Here is a 12,761-nt window from a genome sequence, read left to right on the forward strand (position 1 = left end):
CGGAGCCCAAGTTCCCCTCGTCCTTTTTTCCGCCTCGGCGGAACTCGGAATCCTCCCCACCCCCCACTCCGTCGCTGCCCCGCGGACGCTCAGATCCCAACCCCACCCTCCACTCTGTCCCGGTCCCGCGGATCCGCGGGTCCACCCCCCAACCCCCACCTCCGGCCCGGGCGCGCGCGGCGCGCAGGCGCAGGCGCGGAGGGCGGGCGCGGGCGGCATGGGGACTGCAGCGGCGGCAGCGGCGGCGGCCGGGGAGGGGGCGCGCAGCCCGAGCCCCGCCGCCGTGTCGCTCGGCCTGGGCGTGGCCGTCGTGTCGAGCCTGGTGAATGGGTCCACGTTCGTGCTTCAAAAAAAGGGCATCGTGCGCGCCAAGCGGCGAGGTAGGGCGGGCCGCGCGGGCTGTGCTCTGGGTCGGGGGTGGGGGTGGAGGGAACAGCCGCCGGGCGGTGGAAAGGGGAGCGGCCGCATGTTGGGGGGTGTTTGGGTCGCCGCTCAGGGCCGGGCCCAGGCAGAAGGCGGAGCACCTCGGGGGGGGGGGGCGGGCTGCGCGGGCGGGAGGCTCTTCGCCCACCTGAAGCGCAGGCACGGTCGCGGCCCTGCGCCCCAGAAGCGTAACACCCGCTGCCCTGTTTTGCCCGCCCTGGTAGTTGTGTCTCCCCCACCCTTTTTCTCCCTCCCTAGCGGCTGGAGAGGCCTTGTTCAGTTTGATAGGGTTTCTCTAGCTGACTTCTATCTTCCTTCCCAGACCCTCCCACTCCCTCTGCAGCCGCGCAGCCTACTACTAACCTGCCCTCCGGTTGGAGCCCAGGCGTCCCTGTCACCCGCACCCCTCCGCTGCTGGGGAAACCTTCCCGTTTATAGTATGCCCGAAATGGTCGAAGCGCAGTACTTGCCCAGAAGGAGCGACAGCCCTTTCGCCTTGGCTGTGGCCCCGGCCTCGAGTGCACTTGGGAGAGCAAGACCCGCTCATTTGCGCCCCCCCCCCCGCCCCCGTCACGCTGCAGTGGCCACGCCAGTGCAGAAATAAGAACTGTGCACTAGGCAGGCCAGGGCGGGACAGGTGGGTCAAGGGGGCGCTCACTCTCAGGGTCAAGCAAGAGGTCTGTACTTTTCTTTAGCTTCTGTTCCAGGAGTCCTTGATTGAGCCACTCTGGTTTAGACTTGAGCCATCTGATTACAAGTGATCCTTAATGTGAAGAAAGCGAAGGGCAGATTTTTTTAAAAAGCAAAAAATGGACCAACTTAGTATTCCCTTGGTAGATACACCACCAAACCCCACTCCTTAGTAATGTGGAAAGTGAGAGATGTAGCATAGTTCTTTGCCAGCGTCCCTCTGTTTTAAGAGAGGTCTGAGACAGTTTACTGAATGCAAGATGTAACATGCTTTGAAACTGAAAAGAAATGCTGCTTCCAGAAGGACAGGGAATCTTGTGGTTGTTAGCCATATTTTCGTAAGAATGGTGTTAAGAGTTCTCTGGGGAAAATGAGACCACCAGGTCATGGGTTTGAGAATAAATGAACTTATTTAATAGTTCTGATTCCAGAACACAGGTGAAACTTTCTCAGAGTGTCCTGGATGGTGAGCCAGGAGTCCCTTCAGGAAAGAGATAAAGGGGCCTGTAATCTCAAATGAAAATATAAAATCATGGATATTCGTTTAAAGAATTAAACTTCGAAGTGAAAACACTGAGGTTTACATAAAATCTAAATAAAAGCAAGTATGACTTCCTTAGGATGCAGATGTGAAGACACGTCCGGCAGTGGTAGTTTTCAGGGAGCACCTATCAGTGTGAAGTGTTTGCTGTGACTCAAAAATAAACAACACATGTGCCCATGGGTAAAATGTGTGGGAGGAGAACTCCACCTCTGTGATGCTCCTTCCAAAAACAACCCCAGTCTCACTATGAGAAAAACATCAGACAAACATGAATTGAGGAACAGCCTGCAAAATATCTGACCAGTCCTTTGCTGAGGTTGTAAAGTCTGAGAGACTGTCACAGGAGTCTAAGGACACATGACAATATTAGGGAAAATCTAAGGAAGCCTTAATACAGACTTTAGTTAATAAAAAAGTTATTGAGTAAAACTAAAGTTAACACTTTAGTGTTTTAGCTCAGCTTATGTGTTTGAGGGAATTAGTGAATAAGAAAATAAGAAACAAATCAACCAGAAAAAAACCCAGCCATGATTGATACTGTTATTTATAACTACATACTATGCCTTTAAATTAATAAAAGTGAAAATGTGATATTTGCTAATTTCATACTTTCCCACTTACCACCCACTGCCACAGATTCAAGTTAGTTGGGTTGCTCATAGTGATAGAAGACAGACATATACATTTGTTTTGATAAATTTAGTTTTGATTTGTTCAACAGATATTCATGAAGCTCTTATTATGTGCTAGGCACTGTTGTAGGTATTGAGGATATGCAGTTTTAGACTCTACTCTCCCTAAAATCTTTTCCCACCTCTGCTAACAAGCGGCAGAGTTGACTATTATGAAATGCCTGAAGTGGAGGAGATAGGAGGAAAGAGGTAGCTAAGAACTAGGAAGTCAAGTTCTTGCATTAAAGGAGACTGGTCAGTTTCTTACACTATAAAAACCTGTCTCACTGAAAGTTTCCTTTTTTTTTTTTTTTAAAGATTTTATTTATTTATTTGACAGAGAGAATGCACAGCAGGGGGAGCAGCAGGCAGAGGGAGAGGGAGAGGGAGAGGGTGAGGGAGAAGCAGACTCCCCGCTGAGCAGAGAGCCCAATGTGGGGCTCCATTCCAGACCCTGGGATCATGACCTGAGCCAAAGGCAGACTGAGCCGCCCAGGCGCCCCCTGAAAGTTTCAACTTTAAACGAATTGCCACATGAGAGCATTTCTTTGGAGTTTTAGCTTCAGGAGAGGTAAGTTCTGGTCTCAGCCCTTCTACTGGGGATTTTGGGGCAAGGCTTCCTCTGTTACAAACTTTCATGAACTTTTGAAAGGGCCTTCCCAGTGAATGGAGTACCCAGATAGTCCAGGAGCATTCTCCATAACACAAGCTCATGGTGGATTGCCTGACTCCTGGGGAGCCTTTGAAGGACTCTGCGTGGGAAGAGGGAAGAGGGCACACAGATCATTTCTAGTGTTAGAACCCAGTTAAAGCAGAACTTAGTGAGAGAAACAAGGTAATCATTGGGTGTGAAAGCATTTGTGGAAGCCAGTTACAACTTTTAGAATTTTTGTGCACATAGGTGAGGATGCCCAGGGAGTCTGATGACATGAGGGCGGTATCCTGCCCTCGAGCAGGCTTTGTGGAAACAATCTCAGGAGAGTCATGTGTTTGAATTTGCTGCAGGCTTTGGAGAATTGCATAGTAAGTTACTCTATGTAGAATGCCCTAGACCAGGATGAACCAGCTGATCTTTTTAAAATCCCTTTCGTCAAAACCATGAGATGCCATCTCCTACTCATTCGAATGGCTATTGTAAAAACAAAACAAAAAACAAAACATAAAATCACAAGTATTGGTGAGGATGTGGAGAAATTGGAACTCTTGTAAACTGTTCATGGGAATGTAAAATGGTGCAATTGCTATGAAAAACAGTATGGCGAGTCCTCAAAAAATTAAACATAGAATTACTATATGATCCAGCAATCCACTTCTGGGTATAGACCCAAAAGAAGTGAAAGCAGTGTCTTGAACAAATATTTGTACACCCATGTTTATAGCAGGAACCTAAGGACGTAGCATAGACAAAAGGTGGAAACAACCCAAATATCCATTGACAGATGAATGGATAAACAAATTGTGGCATATACATTCAAGGGAATGTTATTTAGCCTTAAAAAGATGTTAATTCTGACACATGCTACAACATAGATCAACCTTGAGGACAATATGCTAAGTGAAATAAGCCAGTCAGAAAAGGACATACACTTTATGATTTCACTCATATGAGGTACCTAGTCAAATTCACAGACAAAGAAAGTAGGATGGAGGTGGCAGGACCCCAGGAAGCAGGGAATGGAGAGTTAGTGTTTAATGGGTACAGTGTTTCTGTTTGGGAAGATGAAAAAGTTCTGGAGATCAGTGGTGGTAATGGTTGCACAACAATGTGACTGTACTTAATGTCATAGAATCACACACTTAAAAATGTTTAAAATGGTAAATTTAATGTTATGTATATTTTACCACAATAAAAAAATCCTTTTCAGATTTCATAGTCTCCTTGCTGAGGAGTACAGCCTAAAGGTATAGTCCCACTGTTAAGACACTCAGAAGGTGAGTGAATTGTCTTTAGAGTGGAAACCGGTAATTCAGGCGTTCCACCTGCTGCCCCAAGCCTTTCTGTACATTGTTTCTGAAGGGCGCGTTTTTCCTGGCTGTGGGATATTTGTGTGCTTTCTCCTTGCCTCTCCAGCCATCTCCAGACACACGTGTTCGGCACATGTGCCTCTACACCCAGAGACAAGACAGGCACATGTTGTCTTCATCCCTGTAGCCCTTTGGTCTGTGGTTAATTTCCACTGCTTCTGTGAACCCTCCTGACCTTGCCAGATGGGGTCAGTTGCCTCTCCCATGTGTTTCCTCAGTACTAGTCCTCAACACCCTTCTGCCCCTGAAACCCATGGGATGATGTCCTGTTTACTTGTCTGTGTTCCCCTGGATCTTGGCTTGTCAAGGCAGGGCATAGCTCCTGTCCACTTGGGACGCATGTGGTGGACACTCAGTAATGCTATCTAACTGGTCAGGAGTAACTGTGGCGTGAAGAGGGTAAAACTGAACCTTATATTTCAGAGCGTTCTTCAAGTTACTTAAAGCTAACCTCGGGGCGCCTGGGTGGCTCAGTCGTTAAGCGTCTGCCTTCGGCTCAGGTCATGATCCCAGCGTCCTGGGATCGAGCCCCGCATCGGGCTCCCTGCTCCGCGGGAAGCCTGCTTCTCCCTCTCCCACTCCCCTTGCTTGTGTTCCTTCTCTCGCTGTGTCTCTCTCTGTCAAATAAATAAATAAAATCTTTAAAAAAAAAAAAAAAAATAAAGCTAACCTCATTTGTCTGTGGCCCTACTAAGTAAAGGAGGCCAGAGTTACTGCTAGATCTGAACATCTACACCTGTCTGATCTCTGTCTAGCCCTGAGGAGAGATCATCGATAAGGAACATGGTGAGAATAGTGGGAGAGTAGCTCTGCAGCCTGTACCTGGTTTAACTGATACTGTTTCCATAAGCAGAGAAGATAAAGGAGGCTTATAGAAGACCCATGGTATCCCAGACTCATGTATCTGTCAGCTTCCTGAGCCCCCCTCTCTCATTCTGTCCCTTCTGCTTTTTTTTTTTTTTTTCTGTCCCTTCTGCTTTTTTCCCTTCCTCCATCTCTCCATGTAGTCTCTTCACATGTTGCCACCTTGGGCTTCCTTACACTGTGGTGGTCTAAGGGAAGTCAGACCCCTTACATGGTGGGTAGTTTCCCCTAGACCAAACCTCCCAGGACCATGGTGGAAGCTGTGTAGATATTTGTGGCCTGATCTGAGAAGTCTTGCAGTGCTACTTCAGCCACATTTTATTGGCCTTCTCAGGGCCAGTCCAGGTTCAGGGTGGGAGGGGAATGTATGAGGGCATGGATCCCCTGAGGTGTGATACAGAAGAAGAAGTTGAGGCATGCACCTGATATGGGACTGCTGGTGTCAGGATTTGAACCCAGCTCATGCTGATTATGAAGATCATCTATTTTACCCTGGTCCCTGTAGGAAAGGTAAGGGGGAAGATAGACAAGTTCACCTGCAGAGGATAAGACTTTTCTCTTGAGGGGATTCACAGTTTATTTGGTAATCTGATACTGAGTTATTATAAATGTGGATAATACCTGAAGACATTAGGGCAAATAATTTATTCTCGGGGAGCCTGGGTAGCTCAATCAGTTAAGCGTCCAACTCTTGATTTTGGCTTGGGTCATGCTCTCAGGGTTGTGGGATCAAGTCCCGGATGGACGCTCAGCACAGAGTCTGCTTGGGATTCTCTCTGTCCCTCTGCCCCTCGCTCTGCTCGTGCACTCTCTCTTTCTCTCTAAATAAATAAAATCTTAGAAATATAATCTATTCTCATTTTCGTATGATATAAGCAAAATACCCCTTGGTCTTATTGGGCTGCTGTTGGACAGAGTATATGTTTTCCTCAAAAATATTTATAGATATAGTATAAAATATAATGCTATTTATATTTTCAATCTTTTAGTTAAGTCCTTGATGAGGAAATGATCCTTTAAAATTTTTTTTTTAACTATGAGGGACTAGAAAAGACCATTCTTCACATTAAATAGGTGATGGGGATTGAAGAGGTCACTTGTGATGAGCACCAGGTGATGTATGGAAGTGTTACATTGTACACCTGAGACTAATATTACATTGTATGTTAACTAACTGGAATTTGAATACAAACTGAAATACCACTTTTCAAAAAGTAATATGCACAATCCCACACTCCCTAAGCCCAAACTCCCTAATACTTCTGGGCCAGGAACTTGTGACTTTGAACTGGCCCCTAGACATTGCCTGGAACAGCCTGAAAGGCAGTGCCCTCGACCCAGGGGACAGTAGGCAGGCAGAGGGTTTGCCTTGCTTGTTCATGCCCAGTCAGAGCTCTTTGGGATGATGTAATTATTCAGCAGAGTGTGTCATGAATTCCCAGAACGTGGGCATGTCATGTTCTTTAAAAAAGCATCTTCTTCCTGACTGTAGAGTTTTTGGCCATTGTTTTAAATCTGGGAAGTACATAAAACTATGAATAGGAAAATAAAAAGTATCACCTCCTCAACTTGAGATAACTGCTGTTATATTTAGGGTGTATTTCTTCCTAATCATTTTCTTTTTTTTTCTTTAAAGATTTTATTCATTCATTTGGCAGAGAGCACAAGCAGGGGGAGCAGTAGGGAGAGGGAGAAGCAGGCTCCCTACTGAGCAAGGAGCCCGATGTGGGGCTGATCCCAGGACGTTGGGATCATGACCTGAGCTGAAGGTAGACGCTTAACTGACTGAGCCACCGAGGCGCCCCTCTTCCTAGTCACTTTCGATACTTATCTTTCAAAATAGAATTTTAATTAAAAAATTGTACATACAAAATATATCTAACACTGATCTAGGGTATAAAGTAATAAACACCACCCATCAGATATTCCAAAAATATGTATCCTTAAAATCTTTAAAAAAACCCCACTTTTTATTATGGGAAATGTCAAACACATACATAGAAAAAATAGTGTAATAGACCCCCATGGTACCTATCACTTAGCTTCAACAATCATCAGTTTGGCCAATCTTATTTCATCTATACCTCAAGTGCCATCCCTTCACCCCCACCCCAGTGGAATTTTTTACCCAAATTTCAGGCAGAATACTATCTCATCTAGATATTTCAGTACATATCTCTTCGTTAAATAAAACCATAATATATTTATTGTACCTAAAAATTAACAATCGTTCTTTAATATTCTCATGGTCAGTGTTTAATATTCTGTGATTATCTCAAGTTTCCCTCACTTTATCTTTTAGAATCAGGATCCAGTTTTGGCCCATATATTGCTCTTAGGTAGTACAGCTCTTCATGTACTTTTTAAAAAATTTAAATTCAATTAGCCAACATAGTTTCAAATGTAGTTTTTAGTAATTCATCCTTTGCCTATAACACCCAGTGCTCATCACATCACGTGCCCTCCTTAATGCCCATCACATGTACTTTTAAAAATGGGACAGAACATACGTGAGTCTATGCTGTGTGTGTCAGTTTATATCCTGTGGTTATGCTCCATCTGTCATGAATTCATCTCATGTTGTTAAATATTCTTTGAAAAAATATTCAGTGGCTGCATAAATGTTACCATTCTCCTTTCGTAGGACATGGGTGTTTCTAGTTTCTTTGTTAATGTAATATGTTATATTGAATATCCTTGCATGTAAATCTTTGTGGGTTATTTCCTTTGGGTAGCTCCCTTGCAATAGAATTTTAAAAGTGATGTTTTTACAAACTGTATATATTTATACGTGTGTGTGTGTGTGTATAGCCAAATTGATTTCTAGGAATATATATGTATCATATCTATTCCATTCCCACCAGCAGTGCTTGAGAGGCATGCTCATATTTATTTATTTATTTATATTTTTTCAAAATAAAGATTTTATTTATTTATTTGACAGAGAGACACAGCAAGAGGGAACACAAGCAGGGGAGTGGGAGAGGGAGAAGCAGGCTTCCTACTGAGCAGGGAGCCCAATGCGGGGCTCGATCCCAGGACCCTGGGGTCATGACCTGAGCCAAAGGCAGACGCTTAACGACTGAGCCACCCAGGCGCCCCATCATGCTCATATTTAAATGTAGTGGAAATACAAACATGTATGCCCAAAATTCATTTTCCGACAATTTTGGCTTATCTCTTATAGTTCCATTCTAGTAGTCATGAATGAGAGCTCATTATCCTAGATTGTTCTGTTCACGTCAGTAGAGCACACTAGTACAGGTATAAATATCTGACATCTACCTGTCATGGAAGCAGGAATCAACCACCTTGGCTTTTCTGCCTTCAGGGTGTGTCTGGGGCAGCCTCCATCTCTGTGAGGAAAAAACTGGGAGAAAAAGCTCTGCAATTATGGCAAGGAGAAACTGGATGCTCTTTAAGGGCAGAAACCATGCCTTGGGAGTCTTTTTAAGTCTTTGTATTTACTAAGGACTGTGTACCTGATGGTTCTAGTACATAGATGGGCAGAGTAAGGAAATAGAATACAACTGTTGCACTGAGCTTCCTGGAGGGAGTAGGATGAGAAAGGAGAATGTGTTAATATATACCGTATTCATTTTCCTTCTGAAACACAGAATGTCATTTTCTGAAGAAACAGAGAAACTTTATCACAGAAGTTAATGCATTATGGTCAACATTGTGTGGGCTAACCTAGAAGTTTAAATATTGTTTATAAACTATTTCTTTTAAAAAATATTGGAGTATAATTACATAGAGTAAATTGCACAAATCATAAGGGTACAGTTTGATGAGTTTTGACAAATAAATATACTTGTGTAACCGACACCCCAGTAAAGGAAATTGATTATTGCCATAACCCTAGAAAGTTCCCTCATGTCCTTTTTCTTTCTATCCTCCCCACACCAGAGTGCCCACTCTTCTGATACCTATCTGCATAGAGTGAATTAGTTTTGCCTATTCTTGAACTTCATATAAGTGGATTCATACAGTATGTATTTTCTTACGTCTACTTTTTTTTTGTTCAGCGTGGTTTGAAGATTCATCATCGTGTGTGTATCAGTAGTACGTTTCTTATATTGCTGAATAGTGTTCCATTGTTTGAATATAACATAATTTGCTTATTCATTCTCCTGTGATGAACATTTTGGTTGTTTCCAAATTTTTACTATTTGAATAAAGGTGCAGTGATGATATAATTCATTTTAAAACATAATGTTTTCATTTCTTTCCAGTAAATACTTTGGAGTAATAGTGTTGGATCATGGACTAGGTATATAATTAAATTTTAAGAAACTACTAAACATTTTCCCACTATAATTGTACCATTTTACATTCTCATTAACAATGTATGAGGGTTTCAGGTGTTCCACAGTCTCTTCAACATTTCATGTCATCACCTGTTTAATTTTAGCCTTTCTGGTGAGTGTGTAGTGGTATCTTGTGACTTTGATTTACATTTCCCTAATACCATATGATACCCAGTGTCCTTTTTTTTTTTTTTTTAAGATTTATTTGAGAGAGAGAGTGCACGTGCACACAAGCTGGAGGGGCAGAGGGAGAGGGAATCTCAAGCAGATTCCACGCTGAGTGTGGAGCCTGACGTGGGGCTCAATCCCACAACCCTGAGATCATGACCTGAGCTGAAAACAAGAGTGGGTTGCTTAACCGATTGCACCACCCAGGTGCCCCAATATTGAGTATCTTTTAATGAGTTTATTGGCCATTTGTATATGCTCTTTAGTGAGGTGTCTTTTAAAGAGTTTTGCCTATGTTTTATTGGATTGTATCTTTTTATTATTCATTGTATATATATTCTAGACACAAGTCCTTCGTCAGATATAGGAATTGCAGATCTTTCTCTGTGGCTTGCCTTTTCATTTTTTTAATGGTGCATTTGGAAGAACAGAAAATTTAAATGTTGATAAAGTGCAACTTTTTTTTTTTAATTTTAATTCCAGTTAACATACAGTGTTATATTAGTTTCAGGTGTACAATGTAGTGATTCAACAATTCCATAAATCACCTGATACTCATCACAAGTGCACTCCTTAATCCCCATCACCTATTTAACCTATCCCCACCCTACTCCCCTCTAAATAACCATCAGTTTGATCTCTGTAATTAAGAGTCCTGTTTCTGTAGAGCTACCGTACGACCCAGCAATTGCACTACTGGGTATTTACCCCAAAGATACAAATGTAGGGATCCAAAGGGGTACGTGCACCCCGATGTTTATAGCAGCAATGTCCACAATAGCCAAACTATGGAAAGAGCCCAGATGTCCATTGACAGATGAATGGATAAAGAAGATGTGGTGTATACACACACACACACACACACACACACACACACACACACAATGGAATATTATGCAGCCATCAAAAGGAATGAGATCTTGCCATTTGCAACGACGTGGATGGAACTGGAGGGTGTTATGCTGAGCGAAATAAGTCAATCAGAGAAAGACATGTATCATATGACCTCACTGATACGAGGAATTCTTAATCTCAGGAAACAAACTGAGGGTTACTGGAGTGGTGGGGTTGGGAGGGATGGGGTGGCTGCGTGATAGACACTGGGGAGGGTATGTGCTATGGTGAGCACTGTGAATTGTGTAAGACTGTTGAATCACAGATCTGTACCTCTGAAACGAATAATACATTATATGTTAAAAAAAAAAAAGATAGCAGGAAGGGTAAAATGAAGGGGGGGGAATTGGAGGGGGAGACGAACCACAAGAGACTGTGGACTCTGAGAAACAAACTGAGGGTTCTAGAAGGGAGGGGGGTGGGAGGATGGGTTAGCCTGGTGATGGGTATTAAAGAGGGCACATACTGCATGGAGCACTGGGTGTTATACGCAAACAATCATGGCACACTACATCAGAAACTAATGATGTAATATATGGTGATTAACATAACATAATAAAAAAAAAAGGAAAAAAAAAGAGTCCTGTTTCTTGATTTGTCTCTCCTTCCCCCTGCCTTTGCTTGTTTTGTTTCTTAAATTCTACATTATGAGTGACATCATACGGTATTTATCTTTCTCTGACTGGCTTATTTCACTTAGCATTATAATCTCTAGCTCTATCCGTGTTGTTGCCAATGGCAAGATTTCATTCTTTTTAATGGCTAAATAATAATTCCATTGTATATATATACCACATCTTCTTTATCCACTCACCTGTTGGTGGACATTTGGGCTGCTTCCATATCTTGGCTATTGCAAATAATGCTGCTGTACACATAGGGATGCATGTACTCTTTGAACTAGTGTTTTTGTATTCTTTGGGTAAATACCTGGTAGTGCAATTGCTGGGTCATAGGGTAGCTCTATTTTTAACTTTTTGAAGAACCTCCATACTGTTTCCTATAGTGGCTGCACCAATTTGCGTTGCCACCAATGTACACAAGTGTTCCTTTTTCTCCACATCCTCACCAAAACCTGTTTCTTGTGTTGTTGGTTTTAGCCATTCTGACAGGTGTGAGGTGATATCTTATTGTCGTTTTGATTTGCATTTCTCTGATGTAAGTGATGATGAACATCTTATTCTTGTGTCTGTTGGCAATCTGTATGTCTTTGGAGAAATGTCTGTTCATGTCTTCTGCCCATTTTTATTTTTTATTTTTATTATTATTTTTTAAAGATTTTTATTTATTTATTTGACAGAGAGAGACACAGTGAGAGGGAACACAAGCAGGGGAAGTGGGGGAGGAAGAAGCAGGCTTCCCGCAGAGCAGGGAGCCCGATGCGGGACTCGATCCCAGGATCTTGGGATCATGACCTGAGCTGGAGGCAGACCCTTAATGACTGAGCCACCCAGGTGCCCCATGCCCATTTTTAAATTAGATTATTTGTTTTCTGGGTATTGAGTTTTAGTAGTTCTTTTTTTTTTTTGTTAAGATTTTATTTTTAAGTAATCTCTACACCCAATGTGGGGCTTGAACCCACGACCCCAAGATCGAGAGTCACATGCTCCACCAACTGAGCCAGCCAGGTGCCCAAGTTTTATAAGTTCTTTATATATTGTGGATGCTAACCTTTTATCAGATATGTCATTTGCAAAAATCTTTTCCCATTCCGTAGGTTGCCTTTTAGTTTTGTTGATTGTTTGCTGTGCACACGCTTTTTATTTTGATGAATCTCAGTAGTTTATTTTTGCTTTTGTTTCCCTTGCCACAGAAGACAAGTCTAGAAAGAAGTTGCTGTGGCCGATGTCGGAGAGTATACTTCTTGTGTTCTCTGTTAGGATTTTTATGATTTTACGTCTCACATTTAAGTCTCTAATCCATTTTCAGTTTTTTTTGTGTGTATGGTGTAAAAAAGTGGTCCATTTTCATTCTTTTGCATGTTGCTGTCTAGTATTCCCAACACCATTTGTTGAAGAGACAGTCTTTTTTTCATTGCATGTTCCTTCCTGCTTTGTTGAACGAAGATTGACCATATAATTGGGGGTTCATTTCTGGGTTTTCTATTCTGTTGATCTATGTGTCTTTTTTGTGCCAGTACCGTATTGTGTTGATTATATTACAGTTTTGTAA

At 42.6% G+C, this 12,761-nt stretch overlaps 1 protein-coding gene across 1 annotated transcript in view; it reads left to right on the top strand.

Annotated features, from left to right (window-relative positions):
* The first annotated feature begins 201 nt into the window (after positions 1 to 201).
* NIPA1 (NIPA magnesium transporter 1) overlaps positions 202 to 12,761 on the top strand; it is a 78,467-nt gene continuing 65,907 nt past the window's right edge. The window contains exon 1 of the mRNA XM_078079013.1: positions 202 to 380. Within this exon, the coding sequence (XP_077935139.1) occupies positions 218 to 380 (163 nt within the window). The 5' untranslated portion in view covers positions 202 to 217. The remainder of the gene's footprint in view (positions 381 to 12,761) is intronic.

The sequence above is a fragment of the Halichoerus grypus genome, chromosome 8 (genome assembly GCF_964656455.1).
Source record: "Halichoerus grypus chromosome 8, mHalGry1.hap1.1, whole genome shotgun sequence".
NCBI lineage: Eukaryota > Metazoa > Chordata > Mammalia > Carnivora > Phocidae > Halichoerus > Halichoerus grypus.